Source organism: Equus caballus, chromosome 13 (assembly GCF_041296265.1).
Source record: "Equus caballus isolate H_3958 breed thoroughbred chromosome 13, TB-T2T, whole genome shotgun sequence".
Classification (NCBI taxonomy): domain Eukaryota; kingdom Metazoa; phylum Chordata; class Mammalia; order Perissodactyla; family Equidae; genus Equus; species Equus caballus.
Window position 1 is genome coordinate 29,468,479 of NC_091696.1, and position 26,317 is coordinate 29,494,795.

At 49.4% G+C, this 26,317-nt stretch overlaps 1 protein-coding gene across 7 annotated transcripts; it reads right to left on the minus strand.

Moving 5' to 3' along the window:
- Positions 1 to 97: 97 nt before the first annotated feature.
- Positions 98 to 25,843, minus strand: ITGAD (integrin subunit alpha D). 7 transcript variants are annotated; one of them, XR_011424642.1, is made up of 30 exons: positions 25,301 to 25,808; positions 23,344 to 23,449; positions 21,072 to 21,175; positions 20,867 to 20,937; positions 20,632 to 20,746; positions 17,599 to 17,729; positions 16,825 to 16,970; positions 13,433 to 13,586; positions 13,183 to 13,333; positions 12,801 to 12,874; positions 11,410 to 11,539; positions 11,158 to 11,300; positions 10,824 to 10,964; positions 10,521 to 10,730; positions 9,684 to 9,814; positions 9,407 to 9,564; positions 8,380 to 8,534; positions 7,988 to 8,119; positions 7,072 to 7,145; positions 6,700 to 6,841; positions 5,120 to 5,233; positions 4,927 to 5,006; positions 4,735 to 4,818; positions 2,349 to 2,427; positions 2,080 to 2,187; positions 1,899 to 1,976; positions 1,586 to 1,699; positions 1,312 to 1,446; positions 975 to 1,085; positions 98 to 489 (listed from the first exon to the last, which is right to left on the minus strand). XR_011424642.1 is itself a non-coding variant. In XM_001915386.5 (30 exons), the coding sequence occupies exons 1-30, from the start codon at positions 25,344 to 25,346 to the stop codon at positions 376 to 378; spliced, it is 3,498 nt and encodes a 1,165-aa protein (XP_001915421.3). In that variant the 5' UTR covers positions 25,347 to 25,843; the 3' UTR covers positions 98 to 375. The 7 variants fall into 7 exon arrangements, 6 of the variants coding, with proteins under 6 accessions (XP_001915421.3, XP_023511342.1, XP_070087950.1 ...); XM_001915386.5 differs by having other exon boundaries at positions 1,345 to 1,446; positions 25,301 to 25,843; XM_023655574.2 differs by lacking the exon at positions 23,344 to 23,449 and having other exon boundaries at positions 1,345 to 1,446; positions 25,301 to 25,843.
- Between the last annotated feature and the right edge of the window lie 474 nt (positions 25,844 to 26,317).

Sequence of the window (26,317 nt, forward strand, 5' to 3'; positions counted from 1 at the left end):
AGTGAGAGAATGCTTTCTATACCACAAGTAGGTTCCCCCAACTCTTCTTAGAACAGCACGCCAGTCCCTGAATTAGAGCTCTTTCATACAAGGAAAATGTGTGTAAACATCATTTTCATTTAATGTGATGATTCTTATACATATGAAAATTCATGCTGGCATCATGCCTGTTTCTGTTAAAGTGGGTCATCACTGAAGAAGTTTGGCAGATATGTAAAAATACAAAAATCTTTCGATGCCTTGAGAAGGTGGCTTAGCACCTGGTAAGTTGCTCAGGCCAGTCCAGGTCTATGCAGGAGTTATTCCCACAGTAGTAGATTTGTGGTCTAAGGCAAGACAGCCCATGGCAGCAAAGATAAACAGGAAAGTGGATTATTAGTACAAAGGTGGATTTGGGGCATCTGAGTTGGAATCCTCCCCACTGAATGTGGCAGTGTCTTCAGGCTTGTTATCCAGCATTTCTTTGTACTGACGTTTGAAGAAGCCAAGCTATGAGGGGAAGTAAATCAGAAAAGCTGGGTAAGAGGTCAGGAAACAAAGTTGGGAGTAGGAAGAAGCTGAGAGAGAAGAAGGGACCTAAGCTGACTTGTATTTGTGTGCCAGAACACTTAGGTAAACAACAGCTATCATACTGAGTATCTACTGTGTGCCAAGCACAGTAGTTATACACATAATCTACAGCAGAAAAGCATAGATTCTGTAGTCAGGAAGGGCTGTGTACGTACCCTCGCCTCATTTCTGTCTCACTTCGGCCACTCGGTAATGGAGGCATCATTATCATTTCAAAAATTAGGAAATAGTTTCAGAGAGGTTGAGCAACTTGCCTGACATTAAACAGTGAGTAAGACAGAGCCAAAATGTGCACCCAGTCCTGCCTGACTCCACTGAGTGAGTTCTTCCTGCTGTACCATCCTGTCTGTGGGAGGGCTTGGGTCAGATGCTGGTGGTGTCACGAGTGGGATAAAAACACTCACCTTGTATAGTGTAGCTGTGATGAGAGCCAACAGCAGCAATCCTCCCACAGAGCTGCCCACAATGAGGGGGATAGGATTGTAGACCTCATACTCTTCTAGTACCATCTCCATCTGATTTGGGGATCAGAAAGTGTTCGGCCTCTTGCTGTCCCAGATTTTTCCCAGTTTCCCCAACCTTTAACTCCCTATCCTCCCCTTCATCAAGCCCTGGGTGAGATACAGAAGCACTCATGGGCTTAGGGACAGCTTTCCTGCCGAGGGACCTTCATCCTTCCTTCCTCCAGGCTTGTGAACCTCCCACCCAGCATCACAGATTTAGCATCAGGAGCCCTCTTACCAGCCTGACCACTGCCTACCACACAGCCACTACCTGGGCTCTCAAAAATGCCTCCTGTCCTGGAAGCTGCAAATACACAGATGTGTTGAACGTGATTTCGGCCACACTCACGACCAATACTTTCTTCTGCAATGTCTGCAAAAGAGAGGGAGGGAGCTGGGGAACTAGCTCTGGGAAGGCTCAGAGTTAGAAATGTCCTGGCTTGCGCATGAGCACAGAGATATCAGGCGCCACCTGAATCCAGGGAAGGCACTCTGCTGTTGGGCCTACACACCTGGCTGACCCAACCAAAGCTAAGGTCGCCCTTCAGGATGAAGTCAAGTTCCTCCCGGATGCCGAAGGAGGGGATGTCACAGCGGAACCTCAGGCAGTCAGCAATGGAGCAGTCCTAGGGACGGAGAAGAATGAAGTTGAGGAGGGCCTTAACTTAGGCAGGAACCACAAGGGAAAATGAAGTCTGTCAGATTTTGGGTGAGGAATAGATGAACAACTACAGGCCATATATGTAGCTCTGAAACCTAGCAATTCTTTTCCCTGTCCCCCAGTGCATAGCTGGCCCTGCAGTGGGAGTCCAGGGCCTTTCTCACCAGCATGAGACTCCTTGGAATTTGGGTCTGGAAGTCAGAATGCTGGGGAGGTTCCCTCTCTGACACACAGGGTAGACTCTAATGAGAGAGAGAAATAGCCACAGAATGATCAAAATTTCACTGGTAAGAGCCTGTGAGGCACTGTGGGATCAAACCCTGGAAAGTGAGGAAAGGCAGGTACCTGCGAAGGGGCCACCACAGCCACATCCCACACAGCCACCCCGTTCAGCAGGATGGGAACCCAAAAATTAATGCTGATGGCCAGATCTCGCTGACTCAGGTTATTTACCTGCAGAAAAATTGAAACAGAGTGCATTACTGTGGTCCCTGCAGCATCCCAAATCCCACTTCTTTCCCGGCACCAGCCCTCGGTTGCTCTCCATCTTTCCCTACAGCTTCCAGTGTTAACAGCACCATGGGAGGGCAGACATGGAGATTCCCTGGCCTTACACGATATCGATGCTCAGCTTCTTTCCTGCTCTTCTCATGGGAAGTTGAAAAGTTGAAGTACTTGGTGGATTCTTCCTGCCTGGGGAGAGAAGGCTTGTTGGGGAAAAACAGCCCTGGGATCATCCTCGGTTGTGCCCCAGTCTGCTGCCGAGGTTCTGGTGGGCCCAGCAGATAGATGACTCAGGGAAATAGTAATGGTCCCCATGTGCTTCTGCAGCCTCAGCTTCAGCTCCTCTCCCCCCATGTCCTTTGCCCTGGTCACCCAGAACTGGTAGCTCGTTCCTTGATACCTCAGTTCTTTCATAGCCCCACGACTTTGCTCAAGCTTTTTCTTCTGATTGGAATGTTCTTACCCACTCCCCTACTGGAAATTTTCTCTTAAAGTTCCACCTTAAACATCACTTCTCATAACATTTAAACATTTCCCATGGGAAAAAGGTGTTCACATTGCTTTCTCTAGTAGGTGTGGTTGGCCTCAGGTAATGCTTGCAGAGGCTGTTGCCAGAACAAATAAGTCTAAGGGGACTCCAGGGAATGATGGCTAGGTCAATCAAGAAAAAGTGGAGTGCAAGCCCCTCCATGATGGGAATGAGGAAAGGAGATGTGGGTATCCTGGGGCAGTTAAGTAAATGTGAGGGAATGTAGTGTATGAACATAAGCCCATGGAGTGGAGTGGAGATAAATATTCCAGGCTGCAGGTGACTTTCCACCTATTCATCCATCCGCCTATCCATTTATCCATCCATCTCTCCATGGCCTCCTTCAACAAAGATTTACCATGTGCCAGGCTGTGTGCTTGGTCCGGAGATTCAACAGTTAATGAGCCATAATCTCTGCCTTCCCAGAGTTTAACATCTAACGTCTCAGTGGAATCAGGCAAACAAGCAGAGGGACCTGCAGGTTTCACCAGCAACTAGCATACAGAAGCCCGGCCAGCCACAGAGAAACACTGTGGGTCCCCCAGTTTCCCCACAGATGTGACTGTCAGCTTGATGATTAAGAACAAAAGGCCGGACTGCCTGGGTTCACATCTCAGTTCCACCACTTCCTATATGAGTAAGTTAAGGCAAACTACTTGACCTCTCTGGAGCCCTGCAGTTCTTTCTCGGTAAAATAGGGATGCTAATAATAGTGCCTACCTATAATAGAGTTGTGATGAGGTTTGTAGCAGTGCCATAAATGTTAAAACTTATTTTTTTCTCATAGTATGCTAGCCTTCCTCTCTGCTCTCCACCCCAGCCCTTTCTCTCTCTGCTTCAGTTTTCTCACTTAAAATCTTCCTGTTCTAAACCTCTTTTCATATTTGAGTAAATCACTCAGCTTTCCCAGCTCTTGGAGAGGTGTGCAATATATGGCCCATGGGCACAAGCTCTGGAGCCAGACCACCTGGGTTTGATTCCTGGTTCTGCCACTTACCAGCTGAATGACAGGACAAGTTATTTAACCTCTTGATTTCTTTGTTGGTAAAAAGGGGGATAACAGTAACTACATTATAGAGTTATAAGAAGGATTAAGTGCATGTAAATACATGTAAAGTACTTAAGACAATGGCTGCCACATCATAAGTATATATGACTATAAGCTCTTATTATAAGTTTTAGTATTTTCAAAGGACAGAAGGGGAAATTCACACATGGAGTTTGGAAGGGGAATGACACTGCTTGATCCCCACCTTACTAGTTCTTCTAAAAATTTGTATATCAGCAGCAGCAGCAACAGCGCAAACCCTGTCCCATGGCAATATTATAAGCTTCTGACCAACTCTTTAAACCTCTAAAGTTTAGCCAGGTGTGTGGGGCTCCTTGCTCTGCCTCCAGCCTAGCCTGCCCCTGCCCCTCAACCCACCTTCAGAACCCAGACCAGCAGCTCTACACTTGCCTTTCCTGTGGCCTGCCTCGGCCTTGGGCTCTGAGAGACCTTCTGACAGTTTCACACCTCTGCTCTCCTCCGAGTTTTGTGAAAACCTGACCTTTTCTTTCCTCTGTGTAGTGACAGACCATATCCTGTTGGGCATAAGCTCCCCACTTCAGAGTGCTCAGAAAAGCCTCAATCTCAATCTGGTGGCTTTGCTTCAGCACGTTTGTGTCTAGCACAAAGGAAAGGATTGACTTCATTTTAAATGAAGCCTGCATCTTGGAGAGAGAGGAGGGAATACAAAGTGGTGGCAAAGTGGTGTATCTCACCAGCAGGCCAATTCATCAGAGAAGAAGCAAGAACCATGGTATATGGTATTATGGTATAGATATATGACTGGTCACAAATATTCCCATGTGAGGAATCAGAGGGGCTGGCTTAGCTACCCATCCACAAAAGAGCAGGCTGGGCTGCAGGAGGAGGTACTTAGAGGAAGGTCAGAGGTCCAAGGGGAGGGCTGGGGATTAAGCACCTGCTGATCACTGTGTAAACAGCGTATTTCACTGGGAGCTCCAGCTGGAAGGTAGTCTTGCTGCTTGTAGGCTTGTTATTCTCACTGGAGAGAGAGAGGGGAACCTAATTGGAAAGGAATCCAGGAAAGGAGTCTCTGGCTGGGGCATGTGACTGGAGGGTGAGGGACACATCCTACCTGGCCTGGGCTCACCTGCTTGCATTGGCCCTCAGAAGCAACTTGTCTCCCAGGTTGGCCTTGTAGGAGACATCAAATGTGACAATGAAGGTGCCCTGAGGGAAGAAGAAAGAAGGAATGGGGATAAGGAAGGTCATAGGGGAGTGAGGGAAGGAAATGGGTCAGGACAAAGGAGAAGAGTGACAAGGATTTGGGAGGGACTACTGACCTTAGTGCCCTCTTGGAAGATGGGGTGGTTGATGTTACAGCTGGTGCTCCTCAGGCCCTCACTTCCAGTAGGCACTCCCTCACATGCCAGGCGCAGTGGGCGCTGATGGGGTCTCTTCCAAATGAGGAGACTGAATTTTAAAAAGTTACCCACATGCATTTGTGGGCTTTATATATAACACTTCAGAGCAGTAAGGAGAAAACAGATTTTTCAATAAATGGTCCTGGGAAAATTGGCCCATACCAAAAAACCTGGAAAAACATTGGATCCCTACCTCACTCCATACATTAAAATAAATTCCAACTGGATTAAAGACTTACATGTGAAAAGGCAAAATTTATGAAGCTTTTAGAAGGTAATATAGCAGAATATTTTCATAACCTTGTGGTAGGGAAGTATTTCTTAAACAAGATCCACACACAAAAACACTAAATACAAAGGAAAACATTAGCAAAAATCACCCACAATCAAATTAAAACATTGTGTTTATTAAAAGACACTATAAAGAGACTGAAAAGACAAGCAACAGGATCAGGAAAGCTATTCGTACATATATAACTGGAAAAGGACTAGTAACCAGAACATGTAAAGAACTCTTACAACTCAGTAAGAAAGAGATGGACAACTCAACAGAAGAATGAGAAAAAAACTGAGACAGGCACTTCCTAAAAGAAGAAATCCAAATGACTAGGAAATATATGAAAAGTTGCTCAGCCTCATTAGAGAAATGCAAGTTAAAACTGCAAGGAAATATCATTACTCACCCCCCAGATTGACAAAAATTTAAAAGTCTGACAATGCCAAGTGTTAGAATAGATGGAAAGCCACAGGAACTCTCATACACTGCTGATGGAAGTGTAAGTAGATGAAAATGGTTTGGCTTTACTTATTAAAATTGAAGATACACATACCCAATGATCCAGCAATTCCACAAGTGGTACATACATGTTATGCATGGGTGCACCAGGATACATGCTCAAGAATGGTCATGACCAAAATCAGGAAACAACTTAAATGACCATCAATTGTAGAATGGGTAAATAAATTGTGGTATAGTCATACAAAGAGATTCTATATAGCAATGAGAATGTTCTACAGCCACAAGCAACGACAGGGGTGAATTTCACAAACATAATATTGGAGAAAAGAAGAAAGACACTAAAGAACTTAGAACATGTTTCCATTTATATAAAGCTCAAATATTGGCAAAACTGAACAGCATTCTCTAGGGATATTCTCATGGGTGTTAAAACTATAAATAAATACAAGAAATTGATTATCACAAAGTTGGAATGGTGATTACCTTTTGGGAGACAGTGAGGTTATGATAAGGACAGGCACATAGTGAGAGGGCTTCTGAGGGTGCTAGCAGTGTTTTTTTCTTGACCTGGATGCTACTTGTGTAGACATTTGCTTAATATTATTCATTAAACTATACATAAAGCATAAAAGTGCTTTATGCACTTTTCTCTGTATGTGTATGTGTTTTATATTTCATCATAGAAGAATTCAAAGAAACCTACTATAACCCAGGGCAGGGGAAGGGTCCCAACCAACTAGAGCCCAAAGGAGCTGTTTACCTGGGTTCCTAATACTCGTCGATAGGACAGCCCTGCTGGGTAGTAGAAGTTGACCATGGTTCCATAGGAATCCTCACCCTCATTCCACAGAGTCACTATCACATTGAGCTCCAAGGAGCTCCCCACCACCAGGGTCTGCAAGCTGAAGGAGGAAGGACAAGAATGGGAAAAAGACTCCATTGGAAATAGGTTGGAATTGGATCAAGGGCCGGGGAAGGACTGTGAGAACTCATGAGCTCTGGGCTGATAACATTCCAATGAAAACCATGTCTTTGTTAGGAGAGCCAAAGGGCAGCACAAGCACTTCTCATCCTATAAGGATGGGACACCCAAAAGCTTGAGGATCTGGATATGAAAGAAGATAGAGCTCACCCTGAGAAGCTGAGGTTGACACTCAGGTCCCCTTGACAGAGATTATCTTGCCCACAGTTCTTCTCAAAGGGGAGCTGCAGCAAAATGGTATATATTCTCTTCCCATCCATGTCTTAATCCATCTCCAATCCCCTCATTAGGACACTCATCAACACTGAGTATTACTAAGCACCCCCCTGAACCCAGCACTGTGCTAGACACTGGCAAGGAGTGGGGCAGTGGGGGAGGGGCAGTTAGACTATAAAAGAAGAGAAGACAAGATCCTTGGCTCCAAGGAACATAAAGTTTAGTTGAGGAGTCAAATCCATCTCACACTGGAACAACTACTCAACAACATTATTAAGCGTGAATAATGGGGCAGGTTCTGGGTTGGGTGGGGGTTTAGGAAAGGTGGAAACTACAGGTGAATTAGACATGGTTCTTGCATTCAAGGAACCTACAATTCCAAGAAAGCCACAGAAGTAAATGCAGATTGCTAGGATTCCAGTCATGTGATATTTGGATGGTATCACCATGACGTAATAGGAGGCCAGAGAAGAAGTGACAGATATTGAGTGTGGTTTTCAAAAGAGAGGGAGATAAGACTGGGGCTTTGGGGACTAGAGACGATCTTTGAGGTGGAGGGAAGGAAATGTTTTCCAAACAAGAGAGACAACATGGAGAAAGGCACAGAGGTAAGAATGAGAAAAGTTGGGAAGGATTTGCAGAATGAGAACCAGAGAGTTTATGTTGGGATAAAGTAGATAACCAGCTGGGATGTGTGTAGGGGTCCAAGCTAGGCAGGGCCTTGGTAACTGGGTGGTGGCATTTTGGACATCATGTGGTCGGTGGGCAAGTGGGAGCCACTGTAGGTTCTTAAGCACACGTGTCTCTACACAGTGAAGGCACAACCCTGGGACTCCATGGGAAGACTCACAGCAGCAGTGAAGAGGTCCTGTGAGCCCACGGCCAACACAGGGCGAAGGTTCTGGAGTGAAGGATTGGGCTCCCCCATCAGGGAGAAGTTGAGGCGCAGGATGATGGGGCTCATCACATCTTCCACACAGTCCTGAGAGAGAATGGGCTTTCAAGAACCCACTATCCTTTTCCTTACTTTCTACCCCTGGGGCTTCTCCTCCACCGCATCCATTCCCCGCTGTCAGACAGTGCCCCATCCAAGCTGTGGAGCCAGGTTCTCTGGTCTCAACTTTCCTCTCTCTAGCCCCCATCTCCCCACCCTTCCCATCTCACTCAGCAGGGAGCAGGGATGTGAGAGGCTGGCCCTGGGATCCTCCTCCTTCTCCTTTTCCCAGAACCCAAAGCTCTCACTGGTAAAAGCAGCTTCACGGTTTCACAGTGATCCCCTAGCCCTAGGGTTTTTCTTCGAGTCAAAGTCCGGTTCTTGGTCTCATCAAAAATGGCACGAGAAATCAGACGGCCTGCGTCTAATGCCAGATCGTATATGACAGAGCTTTTGACATCACCTGAAGTGGAAGGTGGAATGGAAGATGGAAAGTCAAAGAGAATCTCAAATGTTGTTTTCATTTATTCATGCAATAAATATTTGCTGAGCAATTTCTCTGTGCCAGGAACTGTACCAGGGGCTGAGGATACACGTGGAGGAGAACATAGAGAAATGCGGTGCCTGCCCTCATGAAGCCCACACCCTAGGAAAGCAGACAAGCATGTGGGGCATAAGGTCAGGTCGATGCAAGGGCAGGATGCTCAGACCTAGGGGTCAGAGATGCCTTCCTGGACGGGCCTTCTGAACTCCAACCTGGAGCATGAGCAGGAGAAAGTCCCAGACTGTGGGAAGAGTGGCTAAGACCAGAAGGGAGAGGGAGGCTGGCCCATGTACAAAAAGTGTATGGAGTAGAGAGGAGCGGGATGAAGTGAGGCTGGAGTGCAGAGAGGGGCCCAATCAGGGGGGGATTGTAGGGAAAGATGTGGTCTTTATAAATGCAAGAAGGGAGGAATTGAGGGGCGTTAAGCAGGGAAGTGAGGAGACTAGATTTGCATTTTAGGGCCAATCACTCTAGTTCCTGCGTGGAGAATGGGTGAGAGGGTACAAGAACAGATGGAACAACCCAAAGTATAGGTGGGAAAGAGGAGCCATGTAGAGGGAGTCAGTGGCTGGAGCTGGTGGAGAGAAGCGGATAGATTCCAGATCTATCCTGGAGTCAGAACCTATAGGCCTGGGTATGGGAAAAGGGGGACAGAGGGGACCCAGGCTTCCGACACCAGCAGCTGGGTGGATGTGGAGATGAGATTTGGATTCCTGGGCCTATTCGGTCCTGAGGATGGGCTGGGGGCCTCCAGGAGGGTAAAAGACAGGGTCCACTGGGAGGAAACTTACCTAGCTGGTCCGGTGAGCTTTTGTGGATAGTGAGACAGACTGTGGCATCTGCAGCTTCCAGGGTGGTAGGGACCTCTTCCCAGCACTGGTACACAGCCTTTGCCACCTCCGAGGGCATAAATCTCATGGCCACTCCCACGTTTAGCACTGGCAGGCTCCTGAGGGTGTATGCAGAGGCTGAGGACAGGACTCTGTCCTCTGGGAGGAGAACAAGGGAGCGGGCAGCTTGGGGAATCAGACACACAGCAGGCAAGGGTGGGATGTGGGGAGTCGTCACCTGAGCAGCAGCACGTGTCCCTGGGCCCCCACGACCAAGTCCACCAGTCCATCCTGGGTGAGGTCCTGACCCCCACTCAGTGACTGCCCAAAATACCGGAGCCCGGAGGAGAGCTGGGAGCCTGTGATCCGCTGGCCAGAGAGGGAAATGAGAAGTGGATGTCAAAGGGAGTGATCAGAAAGATTTGAGAAGAGACATTTGGAGAGGAGACTGCAACAAAAGCAGATGTAAATGAAGAAATGGAAAAGGAGAGACGCGGCGGTAGGAATGGAGAGCAAGCAGAGTGAGGACCTCACGGGCCCCAGACCGAGGGAGGGGAGCTTTTCTGGTCCAAGTCATCATGAGGGTGCAGGTTAATGACAAAATAAAAGCATAACAATAGGATTAAAATAGATTCATTTATTCATCATTTATATATTCATTCATAAATATTTGGTGAATGGAGTGCTTAGTGCTCCCACTGAGTTATCTTTGCAAGAAGCCTATGGAGCTGCTTTATCATTTAATGTTTCAGAGAAGGAAACTAAGGCTCACAGAGCTAAATCAGTCACTTGCCTGAAGCCACATAGCTAACATGGCTGGCCAGGCGTTTGACCGGGGGGCCTGTGATTTCTTAACTATTATGCTCCCCACAAAAGATTGAAGTCTGTTTAGAGCCAAAGGAGAGAAGAGAGAGAATTTGTGGTTGGCTGGGCCTGGTGAAATTCAGGGAAGGAAATCACTAAAGAAGGAGGGGAATGGCCGCTGCTATGGCCAGTGGTGCGAGGCAGCATCGGGGGAATCCAAGACATGGGAAAGGAGGTGGAACTAGAAGAGGCTGAAGACAGGGGGCCTCACCTGGCTGTGGGAGGGGCTGATGCCCAGTCCTGAGGTTCCATGAAATAGGTAGACAGCACCCTGATTCTCCTGCTCTCCTGGGGCCCCGATGGCCACGTCCGTCAGCTTGTCCCCATTCACATCCCCCAGCACTGTCAGGGCTGCCCCAAAGCGGCCCCAGGGGTGGCCCTGCTCCCCACGGAGAACAGCCTCACACTGCCACTTGGCGCTCTGCAGCACAAAAACAGTGTGAGGCCCCAACCCAGGCAACCCCTCCACCCCACACCCAGGCCCCACCCAGCCCAGGTCTCATCAGCCACTCACCCCCCGGGGCAAGGGGCACACAGACACCTGGCCCCCCTGCGTCTGCATATAGTAGTGGGGAGCCCCGATGAGGACCAGGTCAGAGCTGCCATCTCTGTCCACATCCACAGAGCACAGGGAGGCCCCAAAGTAGGAGCCGATCTGCAGGGCAGAGCCTGAAGTCATCCTGCGCGCCCCTGCCAGAGGAACCCCTTCTGGGCCAGGTCCCGCCTCTGCCCATCCACCAGCACCTCCCACCATGGGCCCCAAACCCTCCATCTCCTCCCTGTCTGCCCTCTCCACTCCTGGATACCCTGCCACCCTCGCATTCTACTCGTGCTTTCTCCACACCAACCTGAGTGCCTGTGACATTAGCCTTTGGCCTCCACTGCCTGGACTGCTGGGTGAAGATGAAAACCTTCCCGGTGTGCTGATGGCGGGGGGCCCCCAGGACCAGGCTCTGCACCCCCTGCCAAGTGGCCAGCTCGGTGGAGTAACCTGAGGGGGCCAGGCCTCAGCACAAAGGCTTCTCCTCCCGCCCCCAGGCTCCTGCCCCTCCCAGGCAGCTCATCTCCCGCCTGTCCCCCCAGCCGCAGCCTTTTCTCACCCAGGTAAGAGTCTCTCATGTCCTCTTTCTTCTGAGACACGTTGATGAAGGTGGGGCTCGTCTTTGGTGGGTATAGGAAGGCACCTCCAGACCAGCCAAAGCTTCCCACAGCCCCCAGAACTGGCCCATCCTGAGAGGAAAGGATTCCAGGGCTGAGCAGGCCGGAGTGAGAAGACAGCCTAGTCCAAAGCAATGTCTGCCACGGACTCTGCTAATTATTTGGAATTCTCCTCCTCCTCCTTCCCAAGCCCACACCAGCAGCCTCGGTGTCCCTGACTCCCTACTTCCCTCAGTCCATCCCTACTGCCACCGTCCCAGTCAGGCCCATTGCCTCTCACCTACTGCCCCTCCTGCCTCCTAGCTTACTCTCCTCTGCTCCATCTTCTACTGCCCCAGGGTTAGGTTTCCTTAAAGCCAAATGTGAGCACCATCCTGCTGGCAAACTCAGATGGCTCCCTGACACCAGGTCCCCGAGGATGGCATCTAGGATCCTTCCCAGGCAAACCTGTGGAGTCACCCTCTGTTCCAAAACATATCAAGCCTTTGGCCTGAACACTTCTCTCCTCTTTTTCTTGGACTCCTCTCTGGAAGAGTCAACCTCAGAGCCACTGCCCCTGTGAGATCCTTCCGCAGCTCCCTCAGGGAGCCATGGGGGCTTCATCCTTCGCATACTTTGTTTATTGCCTTTTTAAACTTTTGATTATGGACAATTTAGAACGTATACAAAAGTAGAAGGAAATATATGATGAACCCATACGTACCCATGACCCAGCTTCAGTGATCAATTCATGGCAAACCTTGTTTCATTTCTACATCCCCCTTGGTTGCCCCTAAAATCCTTCTGGATATTTTGAATACACATCTACTTTCAGACAGGTCATGCCATGTTGTCATTTCTTTGGTCTGGCCCTTTTCCCCTCTATGGCCCTCTCTTCACACACTGCCCCTCACTCACTCTGCTCCAGCTATGCTGGCCCTTCTAGCTCTCCAGCACAGTAATCTTGTTTCTGCCTCAGGGCCTTTGCACTTGCCTTTTCCTCTACCTGGAGCAATCTCTCCCCAGATTTTTCCAGGGCTGATCCATTCTCACCATTCAGGCCTCCTCTGATCACTTCTCTTTCTCCCTCCCAACACTGAGCAGAATGTGAAAGTCTTTTGTTTGTTTGTTGTTTGTTGTCTCTCCCACTAGATATGTGCTCCCTGAGAGCAGGAACCTTGGCTATACTGTTATCTGCTGTGCTCTCAGCACCTACATATACTATCTGTATGTCTCTCCCACACTGGACAGTGAACTTGAGGACAGGGTCTGCTTGCTTATTTACTTCTGGGTCCTAGCTCCCAACCCAGGGCTGGCGCCTGAGATCTGTTTACCAAGCGCATGCTCCACCCACCGTCGTAAGTACTGAACTGAAGCCTTCTTGTGACATCTCATGCTGGAAGGAGCTACTTGTCCTCGACTGGGTTCCTGTGGGGGAAACAGGTCGCTTAAGCTCCCAGAGACCACAAGGATTCAGAATAGAGGGAGGAGAATACCCAAGCAGAAAGGCTGGCAGGTTCCTCCTCCTCAGCTGCCTCTCTACTGCAGGTGTGAGTGCTTTCCAGGAACCCATTGCCAGGCAAGAGCTGAACACCATTGGCTCAGCGCCCTCTCAGGTCTTGGGTTCTGGAGAACAATTTTGGGTGAGCTGTGAATAGGGATGGACCTCAGGACTGTGGAAGACAATTGGGTTGGGACCCTTTCAATTCCAAGACCCAAGCTTGTTCCCCATTTACCCTCGACTGCAAAGATCTTCTCCTGCAGCTGCTTCTGGATGCTGCTGAGTGCTGCAAAGTTGTCCACCTTGAACACGTGGTCCTGAGAGGGCGCTGAGCCAATGGTGTTCAGCTCTTGCCTGGCAATGGGTTCCTGGAAAGCATCTCCCACCTGCAGTAGAGAGGCAGCTGAGGAGGAGGAACCTGCCAGCCTTTCTGCTTGGGTGAGGTGCAGGCTGAGTCTGGGGGAGCCGTGAGGAATAGTACACACCCCGATGGCATAACGGATGATGCCAGCTCTCTCTGCCTGAGGGATGACATCGCGGTATTCCCACGGATCTTTGTATTTCTGCCCATCTGTGATGACAATGAGGATCTTCTTGGCACTTCTGCGGGCCCCATTCTTACTATGAAATAGTTCGTTCCTGTGAGGGAAGAAAGGGAGACGACTCTATCAAGATGGGATTGATTCCAGAAAGAAATCATTTGCAGCACTAGAAGTTCATCTGGAGAGACTGAGGAGTCCTGGCACCCTCAGACTCTGTTAGGCATGTTAAGAAATCAATTCAGTCCTTTTTGAAAGTCATACTGACAGTAATTAGTAAGACCAATAATAAAGGTACTCACATTCCTTGTTCCCAAAATTCCATCCACTACAAAACCTCATTCCCAGGAGGCAGTATGTTTCAGGTAAGAGCTTTGGAGTCAGACACATTTGGGCAAGTTACTTTACCTCTCCGAACCTCTGCTTCTCTCTATGCAATATGAGCATAACAACTGAGCCATAGCTGGTCTCCGAAGATGGCCCCCAATGAGACATACTTGATTCCCTTCCCATATGGAAACTGACTTATGACTTGCTTTAATCAGTAGTGTGCAAGGGAAGTGACACCACGCCAGTTATGGGCCTAAGAAGCCTGGGTAGCTTTTGCACTTTGTGGAACCCTGAGCCACCACAAGAGAAGTCCAGCTAGCCTGTTGGAGGTAACCCATGGAGCGGCCACATGGAGACAGAGGCCCAGCCATCCCAGTTGAGCCAGGCCTGCAGTCAGTCCTGCCAAGGCAGCAGCCACGTGAACGAAACTCTCATGTTCCAGCCTCAGACACCGCCTGACCACAGCCACACGAGACCCTACACAAGAACAGCCGAAGAACCATCGAGCTGAGCCCCAGGATCTTGAAAAATAATAATAGAGTTGTTTTCTAAGCCACTAAAGTTGGGACTGGTTTGTTAGGCAACAGTAGATAACTGAGACAAACAGCGTCCAGTTATGCTGAGGATTAAATGAGGTCAAGCTGTTACAACAGTGAATGGCCCACAGGTGAGCATAATTCTATAGTAGCTGTTACAACGATTAAAAATGTAACTATACGCTCATGTAGTTCTACAAACTCAGAATAAATACACACACATGCCAAATAACACGCAGGTGGTAAATAGAATAGTGGAAACAACCTAAATGTCCAACATTAGGGAAGGGGGTTTTCAAATTATGATTCAGCCCCCTGGTAGAAAAGCACACAACCATTTCAAAAGAAAACAATAAAACCTGTAGAGAAAAATGGAACAGGTTCATATAACCTAAAGGAGAAAAAACGTTGCTGCCCTGATTGTGATCATATAAAATATGCCTCGGGGCCACCTCGGGGCCGCCCCGTGGCGGAGTGATCAAGTTCCTGTGCTCCGCTTTGGTGGCCCAGGCTTTCCCTGGTTCAGATCCTGGGCGCGGACATGGCGCCGCTCCTCAGGCCACACTGAGGCGGCCTCCCATCTAGCAAGACTGGAAGGACCCACAGCTAGAATATACAACTGTGTACCGGGGGCTTGGGGAGAAGAAGAAGAAGGAAAAAAAGAGATTGGCAACAGCTCAGGTGCCAATGTTTAAACAAAAATAAAATATGTCTGAATAAAGACAAGGATAGAAATGACACCATATTTTGCGGGTGGGATTTATCTATTCATTTGTCTTTATCCCTTCTTGTTGCTAAAATACTGTGAGGTGGTTGGCTGAAGAGACTGTAGGTAATACTTTTTTTCAAAGCTTTCCTTAATGTTATTGCCATTTTATCTTTTCTGTAATGAAACTTCTAAAAAAATAGTCAGTGGCAGGAAGGGGCTGAGCCCAGCCCTGAGCTGGGCTTGGCTCTGGGGAGCGGGGAGGCTGTTGTGCTGGGCGATGGGGAGCAGGACAGGTGTGGATGAGAACCACACCATCGTCCACCACTAGGAGGAGCCTCAGCGGCTAGGAAGGGATGCCCCTCCAGTGTGACTGTCAACTTAAGGAATAGAGGCTTTCCTCCTGGTTGTCCAGTCCCAAGCGGCCAGTGTTCAAGGCAGAAAAGCCACCCAGAAGAGGGTGCATTTGGCGGGAGTACCCTTATTCAGCATTCCTCCAGCACTACCCCTAGTACAGCACCCAGGAGTCAAGGAAGTCAAGGATCCTAGGGGCTAGCCTGGTAGTGCAATAAGTTCACACATTCCCCTCCGGCAGTCCAGGGTTCACCGGTTGGGATCCCGGGTGTGGACCTAGGCACTGCTGTCAAGCCATGCTGTGGCAGACGTCCGACATGTAAAGTAGAGGAAGATGGGCATGGATGTTAGCTCTGGGCCTGTCTTCCTCAGCAAAAAAGAGGAGGATTGGTGGCAGATGTCAGCTCAGGGCTAATCTTCCCCCCAAAAAAAGGAATATAGAAAAAAAAAATAACACAAAAGAAATGGATGGATGTGTGTTTGGGGCCAGCCTGGTGGCGCAGCAGCTAAGTTCACACATTCTGCTTTGGCGGCCCAGGGTTCGCCGGTTCGGATCCTGGGTGTAGACCTATGTACTGCTTATCAAGCCATGCTGTGGCGGGCATCCCACATATAAAATAGAGGAAGATGGGCATAGATGTTAGTTCAGGGCTAATCTTCCTCCAAAAAAAAAAAAAAAGGGATCCCAGACATTCAGCCCAGCTCCTTCCTGTGAGAATCCTCTTCTGTTCTGGCCCCAACACCTAAGCCATTTTCTTCATGAACCACCTAGCACCCGATGCTGGGCAGGCATATAGTAAGCGCCTAGTTAATGTAGAGGGCACACATGGATGAAGAATGAGGGAATGGAGGGAGGTGGGTGGGGTGAAAGGCACATAGAAGACATTTGGCAACAATTCCTGAGTCCCCACCAGGGAGGTAAAGAGAGACTGCACCGTTCTCCGGATAAATCCTAACCACTTATCCGGCACTTCCTGAGCAGAAGCACCTCACACATTTATCCCATTTAGTCATTCCAATTATGTTGTGAGTGTGTCCTCATTTGACATCTTACTGAGGCTTAGAGTCAGTAACTCCCAGGGTGGCCCAGGTAGCAAGCGGAGAGCCAGGAGGGGAACCCAGATGTGTCTGAAGCAAAGCCCAGGCCTCTGCTAACCCAGGTAGGCTCAGGGTTCTGCCAATCCAAGGCCAGGCAGGGGGAAACAGGTGCAGAGGAGTCCCATCCTATGTCGGGGGGAACGCAGTGAGCAAGGTAGCCAGAAACACTCCAGGGAGGACTCTGCCCGCAGCCCCCATACTTTCCTTTTGAGCCCCTTTCCCCAGAGCCTCCCTCAGCCTAGGAGAGGGCCTACAGACCAGCATGAGGAAGCCATGCGGCAGCGTATCTGCAGGCAGCAAGAGAGGGCGCTTACACCACTGCCAGGATGCCCGTGGCTGTGAATGTCAGGCCCTGCAGTTGGACGATAGGATCCACCAGTCTCAGAGGGCTCAAGCTGCTCCGGAATTTGGAGAAGGTGAAGTGAGTCTTCAGGCCGCTTGAGTACTGCATCAGCGAGAACTGCAAAGACCAAGAGGCGGGCCTAGGGCTCAGGAGTTGCTTTTTAATGAACTTTTTATTTTGGAATAATTTTGGATTTACAAACCATATCCCATGTGTTTTGGAGGCCCTACAAATAATATACTGAAACCCAGAAAAAACTTTGGCCTAAAAAGAAAACTGGAAAATTGAAACCAAATAATGTTTCTTTTGTAGTTTACAAAGAGTAACCTTGCCAACTGCAATATTTGTTAAGCTTAGTTTTTTTCTAATTTTATAACATGCGAAGTCAATTTGTAGACTGTATTTCCTTACTTCTCAAGAATTTATACATACATATACACTACTGGGAAATAAAATAATAAATAAATCATGAGTTACACGGAAAACATAATTAAAAAATCATCAATTCTTTGGCCAAGTTACCTTCAAATTTCCCATAAAACAGAAAAAGATCGTATTTCCTGTGGCGTGTGGGGACATACCATGGGGGAACCTCTGGAACCAATCTTGACCCTGGACCCTAGCCTCATCGTGGCAAGGGTCCACTGAGCCAACCCCCCAGGATGCCAGGCCCCCTCCCAGGACCTTCCCCAGAGGCACACCCTCCCACAGCACACTCCCCAGGCCTCGGGGGCCCAGTCTTCACCAAGGTGTTGGTGCCCTCAAACTGGCCCATCACAGCTCTGACAAAGTCCTTCATCTGCTTAAATTCACTCGGGGCAATGCTGCCAGAGCCGTCGATCAGGAAGACAATGTCAATCTCTTGATTTGGACACTCTGCAGAGATGGGAGGGAGGAATCAGAGATGTACCTGTGGTCCCAGCCCTCTCTTGGGGCCCAGAAACCCTTCCTGTTCCACACAGTCAGAGGGCCGTTCTTGGCATAAGGATCAGACCCCACTGGGTTTCTAACCCTCCGCAGAGGAGGCCCAAACCTGTTACCCCAGCCCCTCCTCCCCTCAGCAGAGTCCCTGTTGCTCCTCTCCTCCCACAAGGCCTGGAAAAGGGGGAGGCAATTTAGCCAAGTGGTTCGGAGTGTGCTTTCTTCAGCCAATGTGCCTGGGCTCAAATCCCAGCTCCACCACCTACTAGTGGTAAATTCAGGCAAGTTAACATAACTTCTCTGGGCTTCGGTTTTCCCCATCCATAAAATGGGGATAATAATAGTGCCTATCACATGGGATTACTGCAAGGATAAAAAGAATTAATCTGTACATAAAGTGCTCAAGACAAGACTTGCCCCGCCTCATAAGGGGTAGCCATTATCACCATCATCACCTTGTGCCAGGCGTTGTTCTAGGCCCAAGGACACACCTGCAAGGGATGCTGGGGTGTGCCGCCAAGATCCACCTCTATCAGGACAGCAGTGCTCATTCCCAGCTGCAGGGAGTTTGCTGTCGATGGTTCCCAGCTGAGTCCCTCCCCAGGCATCACCCCAGTCAAGAGGGAGCCGCTTTGCCCACACTTACACCTCCTGCTCCTGGGAGCAGCCCATATACGGCCACGCTCCAAGCTCCCTGTGGGTCGACTGAGGCTTCTGTTCTGATTGCTCTGCAGTCTACCCTCTGCCCAGTCCCGCTTCCCTCACACTCTCACAGGTATTGCTCCTGAGAACATTCCCAAATGAGCCTCAGAGTCTCCTTCCAGGAAAATCTGATTTAAGACCATAGATTTTTGAAAAAAGATACCATCCCTGCCCTCATGGAGTTCACATCATAATGGAAAGACACACCATATGTGCAAAACCAAACAAGACATTTCAGATTGTTCCTGGACTCACGTGGCGGGTTGTGGCTTGTGTGCAGGACCCAGTCAGTGCCTCCACCAGCACCCCACATCCTGTGTTGCTCCCAGGGCGGTGGGAGATCAGACCATCATAGCATTGAGGTGTGATGCCGAGCTGCGATAGCAGCTGCCTCTGGCCACTGAAGCAAAAATGCCTTCCCCTCACTCCTCACTCCTGCCCCACCCCACCTGCTCAAACAGCTGTTGCTTCACCAGTGCTGAGAAGAAATGGAAGATCACTTCCCTCCCTGCTTCCTCAATGACCAGGACATCCAGCCATCTACACGGCAGGCCAAGAAGCCCTCAGGCACTCCCCTTCTCACCTGAAATTTCCCCATAGCTGGGTAGCTGGAGTTCCCTATCACCACATCTTGCACTTGTGCCCACTTTTTAGCTGTGACACAAAACCAACCTCCACATCCTCTCTCAGGCCAGGCCTGTGGCAACCTCCCTCATAATGTCACTTCTGTTTTTTGCTGCTTTTATTGTATCCACTGGGCTTCCAACAGCAGGCACCTGGCTGTAGCTGAGTGCCTTCCGAAAAAGGACCAAGCCAGTTAGGCAAGGTTGGCTCAAGCTCTGGGCTCTACCACTTGCTACCAATGGAAACTCACCTCTCTGAGCCTCAGTTTTCTTATCTGTAAAATGAGGATCATCCTGCCCACCACCCAGAGTCTTATGAGGATGCAATAAGGTAAGGCACACCAGACACCCAGCACTGCCTGGCACACAGTCCCTTCCACTTCTACTCAAACCTGCCTTGCCTGCCCAGGTCTACGCGCCTATGTCCCATTTTCATCAGGCATCTTACCTCACCAGCCATGGTGATATCTAAGAGAAGACATTTACCTCCTGGTGTTTAAATGCCACATTCCCTGCCCTGGCTGCAAAGACATCCCAGGTGGGGCATAGTACCCCCAGGAGTCCTGGAGACCCTTTTTCCACTCTCCCTGTCCCCTCTGTAGACTCTGCTCTCACAATTTGGTCTGGGGGTGTTTTTGCTGCTGCTTGACTTTTGGCTAAAAGCCCACCATGCCTGGCATCATGGCTTTTCTGGTCCAAAGCATTGTTCTCCGTGAGCACCTTGAGTGGCCTCTGGCCCTCACTTGGGGGCCATTTTTCCCTCTGATACCACAGATGAGATAGTTTATCTATATCTTCCTCCTAGTCCAAACCCATGGTCCTCAGCTATCACATATATGTGTCAGGCAGGGATCTAAACATTTTATATATATATTGTCGTTTAATCCTCATAATCACCTCAATTATTAAGCCCCATTTTACTAATGAGGAAACTAAGGCCCAGGAAATGAAGCCACTTGCCCAAGGACACAGAAGACAAACTTATGCAGACTAACTCTCTGAGAGATGCCATTGCTGTGTCCTCAGGCGCCATTCTCTGTGGAAGACATCAGTGCTGGTAAAATTGGCATCACACTTTCCATGGCTCTATCGTTCACTCCCCTTAGAAGGGTAAGAGTTAGTCTGAGGACTCCTGGCAGCTCAGCAGCGAACAATCCAGAACTGCCTCCTTCTTGGATCCCTGGATCCATCATCCTCACCACACATTTTCACCATCCCAGGCCCTTCCTCTGAAAGTTCGAGAAGTGTCCCTGCAGCTGTTGACAACTGTAAGATCCTTATGTCTCCCGCAGCCAGCACACTGGGGCTCCCTTCTGCCCCATCAGAACATCTACCCCTCGACCAGCTTAGGGTTCCTGCCATGAGCTGCCCTCCCTGCCAGGCCAGACCGTACTCTTAGCCCCTCTTGGGCCTGTTGAGGCCTCTGGGAAGGAACCATGGGCACAGGAGGCCAAGACCCAGGGTGGGAGCTCTGCGCACTCCTCAGTGCCAGCATGCGCTCCACACAGAGTTGCCATCTCTAAGGGACCTACCTGGCAGGGCAGTGGGGACCCTCCGGATGATCTTCAGGTGCGAGCCCAACAGGAGGCAGGAGCCTTCTGCATACATGTTCTCCCCGCAGGCTCTGTGACTGGTCGGGCCGCACACCTGGAGGCAGAGGCCTGTATGGGCAAGGGGGCCCCAGAACACACCCCTCCTCTTCTCCCCCAGCCCCAGCTGCCTCTGGCTCCTCCCCTCGCAACTCTCCTGTGACCCAGGAAAACTCACCAGCAGCCAGGAGAGATTGGCGGAGGCCACCAGCGACAGGCCCAGGGACATGTTCACGGCCTCTGGGGGTGCTAAGAGGGAAGACACACATGGTCACACTCATAGGCACACTCTTATTTAGGAAAGGAGACTGGGCTGGAGTTTGAGGAGCAGGCAGTCAGGTGGAGGAGGTTTGAGGACCCAGGTCCTGGGTCAAGTCACTCACTGTGCAGCGAGATGGGCTGACATCGGCTGGTGGCAACCACGCACTCGTACAACCGTCCTGTTTGGTTGACCGCCACCACCTCCAGGGGGGCTCCTACCACGAATCTGAAGGCACAACCATGACATACAGTTGCAGGAAGGGTGGGGGGCACAAGGAGCTTCCAGCAAGGAAGTCTCGCCGTGCAATGGGAAAGCGAGACTGTGAGGGAAGCTCTTAGCTTTTGCCATGTGTGAGGCTACTTGAAAACCAAGACCTGAATTTAACTCACAAATGCTGAAGGACCATGCTGGGCTTTTGGTTTATTTGTGTGTGTGTGTGTGTGTGTGTATACATAAATACATGTGTATGTGTGTATACAAGTGGTTTGGGTTTTGTTTTGTTTTTAACATTCATCAAAAATAAAGCTATTCAAAACAAAAACAGCATTTCTCAACCATGTGTGAGTGCGCTTGTTTCAGGGTTGCCATCGTTCTGAGCAACCTAAGGAACAGATCACCTCAAGTCAAGCGGAAAAACTTCTTGAAGTTATAAGCTTTCAGAACAAATAGATGATTCATAATTAATTGAACAACTTAAATATAACATAAACAGTTTAAATTGGACCATTTAAAGCAGTTGTATCAGAATCCATATCTCTATCTATAGTCACATAAATGCAACAGTTTATTTGCAAAACCTTGAGAGGAGAGAATTTTTTAATTTTGGAAAAGTTTTGTTGCTACCAACAACCTCTCCACTCAGGTGAGAAAACTAGACAAATACTGGCATATTCTAATTAATTAGCCAAGCAAGTCTTGTTAAATTGGCATTTCAAGTTTCCTTCTAGAGAGCCATTTCTTCCCAGAAAGCTGAAATCCCTGTGTGTGTAGACTTGCTGATGGAAACGCAAGCAGATGGCTAGAGACGGGACCTGCTGGCATAAATGGGTGACCAAACTTTTAGTCTTAAACTATTGACCTGAATGTTTTTCTTTACACCAACCCATTCTTCCACGTAATTTCAGTCTTTTCAGTATTCGGATTACAATTCAGCAGAAACCAGGAAAAACAAGAACTTTGTAGCAATCAGAATGTTATCCAGTATATATTACTTACTTTCTTGTAAATACTGGTGAATAGTGGTCCATCAGTAGTTTTATATTCATTTTTTAAGAAATTGGGCCTGAATGCAAATTGATGGTGAGGAAGGAAGGACAGTGGGTATCTCTGGATTTGTTGAGCGTTGGGGGATCAGAAGGGGCCCAAGGGAACAGGGGTTGGGGGGGCCTGGGGGCTGAAGATGCTCCACACCTTGATCTAGGTAGTGGTTATCTAGGTACACACATATGAAGAATTCATTGAGTTGGAGCTTTTCGATTTTCGCACTTTGGTCTTTGTGTTATATTTCAAAAAAAACGAAGCTCTGGTGCCTGGCGCTTGCTTCCATGTCTCCAGCCTGCCAGCTGGGAAGGATGTGCACTCAGGACTCAGCGACCTCAGTACACTCCTTCTTGGCCAACTGAAACTTCCCGTGCTCTCAGGCACATTACCAATGCCACCTCCTCTAGGAAGCTTTCCTGGAATTCCCTCCAGGGTTTGATCTCTCCCTTTCTGTGCCTCCCAGACTTTGGTTCTGCTTGCATCACATTGTGGCTTCAACTCCTTGGGTCTCTGTCTCTGGCACCTGAGAATGTGAGTTCCTAGAAGCAGGGTCAAGTACATAATTTGCCAGTCATGATGTAAAATTAAAAGGCAGGGCCTCTTGTTCTTGGAAAAAGTGCTTTTCCTTTCTTTTGTGGTCTCTTCCTCTCTACCTGTCCTGGTGTTTCCTATTTGCACTCCCTCAGGTACAGGGATACTCACAGGAGACCCTCACAGGACTGGATGAGCTGGAAACAACTGACCCTGACCTTGCCCAGCTCATGCCAGGGTCCCTGGGTGGGGGACAGGGGACAGGCTGCTGAGAACTCTTCCTCGGGAGGCAATAAGAGCTGGGCAGTGTGTGAGGTGAGACTCCAAGCCCCCAGCACATCTTTACTTACAAAACACAAATGCAAAGACGAAATCGTAGTTCGGGCAGGTTCAAAGCCTCCTTCCCAAGGCATGTCTTGCCCAAAGTTCGTGGCCCTTCCTTGGATTGTGAGTGGTTAGCAGTGTGTCAGAGGCCTCAGAGGAGTCCTTGTCAGGGCCTCACCCATGCTGCCCTCCCTCCAGGACACCTCCTGGGTGTGCCACACGCAGCCACCTGCCTGCAGGCTGAGGGGAGGGGGATGACGGGGAGTAGGGAAGCCTACCTAGATCTGCCAAACTGGGCCACACTCTGCCCAAAGCCGGCTCCGTCCTCCCGGAAGACCTTGGGCTCCTCCACATCCAAGTTGAATCCGTGACAAGAAGCCAGGACTGAGGGATATAGGGAGGCGGAGTGGCAGGGAAAGTCAGAGACCCCGACTGTCTTCTCTGGACCCCTGGCTTTTTGGGGTCTTGATGCCCACCCCACTCCAGCCTCAGTTCCCCATCTGCCCAGGAGAAGGGTGTTCTCGTCTTTGTTTCCTGATTTGCCTTCTGTATGGTTCCCATCTCTCTGCCTCCCTCAAAAGGAATCAAACCACAAGGCAAAGGGCAACAATCTGGAGAAACGCCCCATCAAGGACACTTTAAAGGACACCCACAATTTGAAATTAGGCCAGTCACCTGGTACGTTAGATCAGGAATGTCTCTTAAAGATAAAGTGACTGCACAGTTTACTCTCTAAACCGAGACCTTCTGAGAATGAAAGGGGTACCGTTAATAATGACACCAGGGACACTGGCACTGCCTCAGGCAAACCAGAGTGTATGGTCATCCCGCTTAAAGGCTGTCCTGCTCCATCTGCTCATTATACAGAGACACTAACGTCCAAATTGGGGAACAGACTTAGAACGCTGCAATTAATTATTTGTAATTATGTGTTTCCCATGTCCCCCTCCCTTGGCACCAAGCTCTGAGAGGCAAGGACAGCATCTGTCTTGTCTCTGTGCCTGTACAATGCCTGGCCCTCAGCAGGTGACTAATTACTATTTGTTGGCTGTCCCAGAACTGCACAATAAGTCACTGGCGCAGCCGGGATTCCAACCCACTCTCCTGATCCTTGACCGAACACATTACCCTCCCTGGTGGCTAAGCTCAAAAGCCTCAGGAGAAGACCCCTACATTTCAAGGGCTTTTTCTGACTACCCTGCTCCCAAATGGCCACCTTTCCTCCCCATTCCTCCCAGAATTCCCAGCTGTCTCTGGATTGAGGAGTTAGGTCCCATCTCAAGAGTAGGAAGCTCTAAGGAAGTCAAGCATCAGACCAGGCAGTGACAGGGAGGGTCCAGACACCTGAACCCTGGGGTTCTGAGAAGAGGCCAGATGTTTAGGGTGCTGAGACCCTACAATGGCCACCTGCAAGGGAACCTCACATCCTGCATCTTCCTCTCAAAGAATCATTATGTTTCCGAGTCTGAAAGCAGCCCCTATGACCTGACAAGTAGCAGGATACCGAGGGTCTCCAACTCAAGTGCCCCAGGGGCCTGGCAGGTGACCTCAGTGAATGAAGTGGGTGAGTATGAGCACCAGGAATGTTGGGCGCTTAGAGCTGTGGCCCTTCTAAAGGAGGGAGCCATTCCCAGGCCCTAGTACCCAGAGCTGCCAGACCTTCCCATTTCTCAAGAGAAGCTGGAATCGGTTTTTGTGTGAAATCTGATTTTTAACTGACACAAGACTAACTTTTTAAATGACACACATATGTGGTCCTATACAGTTTTCAACTTCTGCGCTATTCTCTCAGCAGCAGGGGAAAAGCCTACCTGAAATCAAGACTTGGGAGAAATGAAGGACAAGGAGAGGCTCCGCAACCTTTTCCCTCCCTCACGTGTCCTGTGGCCTTCCCCTCCCAGGGTTCTGAGGCAGACTCCTCTCACCCCCACAGCACCCACACCAGGGCCCCCACGAGAGGGAGGGAAGGAGGGTAGCCTTGGGGAACACGGAGAGGCAGCTCATCCTCCATCCAAGCATGACCCACGAGCCCATCTTCCCTCACCTTTGCTCAGGTCATGCCCTTCCCCAGATTCCAGGCCATTCCTCCTTCCACACCATATCCTGGACACTAGGCCCCTTCCCTGCCTCCAGCTCCTCTTGAGAGCTGTATGAGCTGACCACCAGGTGCTAGCCTGCCCTGCAGAAAAGAGACCCCCCACCAGGCTTCTGTTAGCCCTGAGGATACCCACTCACCACCCAGGAGAAGCATAACTTCAAAGGCCATCGCTGAGCAGTGCATTGGACGAGAAGTGGAGCGCTGTGTAACAGAGCACGGAAAGGTGCTCAGTGTCTTGGGGGAGAGTTAAAATAATGACTCAGGGCCTTGAAGGGTGGGAGGAAGGCACAGTGAGGAAGTCCTTGGTTAATCATAGAACAGAGGCAGGGGCAGGAGGTCAAACACACCCTTGGGGAGGATCCCCCATACTCTCCCACCACTGTGACTTCCAGGAATCCGGCTTCCTTCTTCAGGGCCTGGCTGTCCCAGAAGACCACCCTACCGCAGCCCTTGAGGCCCAGTTGGTACCCAACGGGTCCTGGGAGCTCTCAGGTGGGTCCCTGGTAGCCTCAGAAACCAGGCTGCATATGAGTGGAAAGGGCAGAACAGATGGCTATGGAGCCTCCACCATGTGGATGGAGCCTGGAAAGAGGCAGACCACCACCTCAGATAACAGTGTCAGGGGTGTGGGGGCAGGAAGGGCACGGGTGAGGGTGTTGTTTAAAAAAGCAGACGCCATCAAGAGGAGAATGGATAACCAAACTGGGAAATTCACACAATGGACTTAGTAGTCAGCAGCAAGTAACAGATCTGCAGAACAACATGGATGAATCTCAACCTTATAATAAGTAAAAGAAGCCAGACACCAGGATGCATAGTGTTTGATTCCTTTCATATGAACAGGCAAAACTAATCTATGAAGATAGAAATCAAAAGAGTGATTGCCTCTGGTGGGGTGGGGAGGGAACTAACATTTGTTAAATTTAACATTCAACACAATATTTTAACATTTGTTAAATCAGGGAGGGGTAAATGAATGAGTGGTTGTTATTTATTCTCTGTAATTTTCTGTGTGTTTTAAATATTACACAATTAAGCATAACTGAATGTTTTCCAGAAACATGAAAAAAGGTCCAATGTATAAAAGCCCAGGAGTACACTTAGAAGTTTAGACTATATGACAAAATCCCTAACTATGGCATAAATTATTTTAA

Excerpts from the sequence above, each read along its gene's own strand:
- ITGAD (XM_001915386.5), bottom strand. The coding sequence starts at position 25,346 with ATGCACTGCTCAGCGATGGCCTTTGAAGTTATGCTTCTCCTGGGTG. Across the intron at positions 8,535-9,406 it reads AAGCTCACCGGACCAGCTAG|GTGATGTCAAAAGCTCTGTC; the intron begins GTAAGTTTCCTC and ends CTTCCACTTCAG. Across the intron at positions 5,234-6,699 it reads GACGAGTATTAGGAACCCAG|AGACCCCATCAGCGCCCACT; the intron begins GTAAACAGCTCC and ends CTCATTTGGAAG.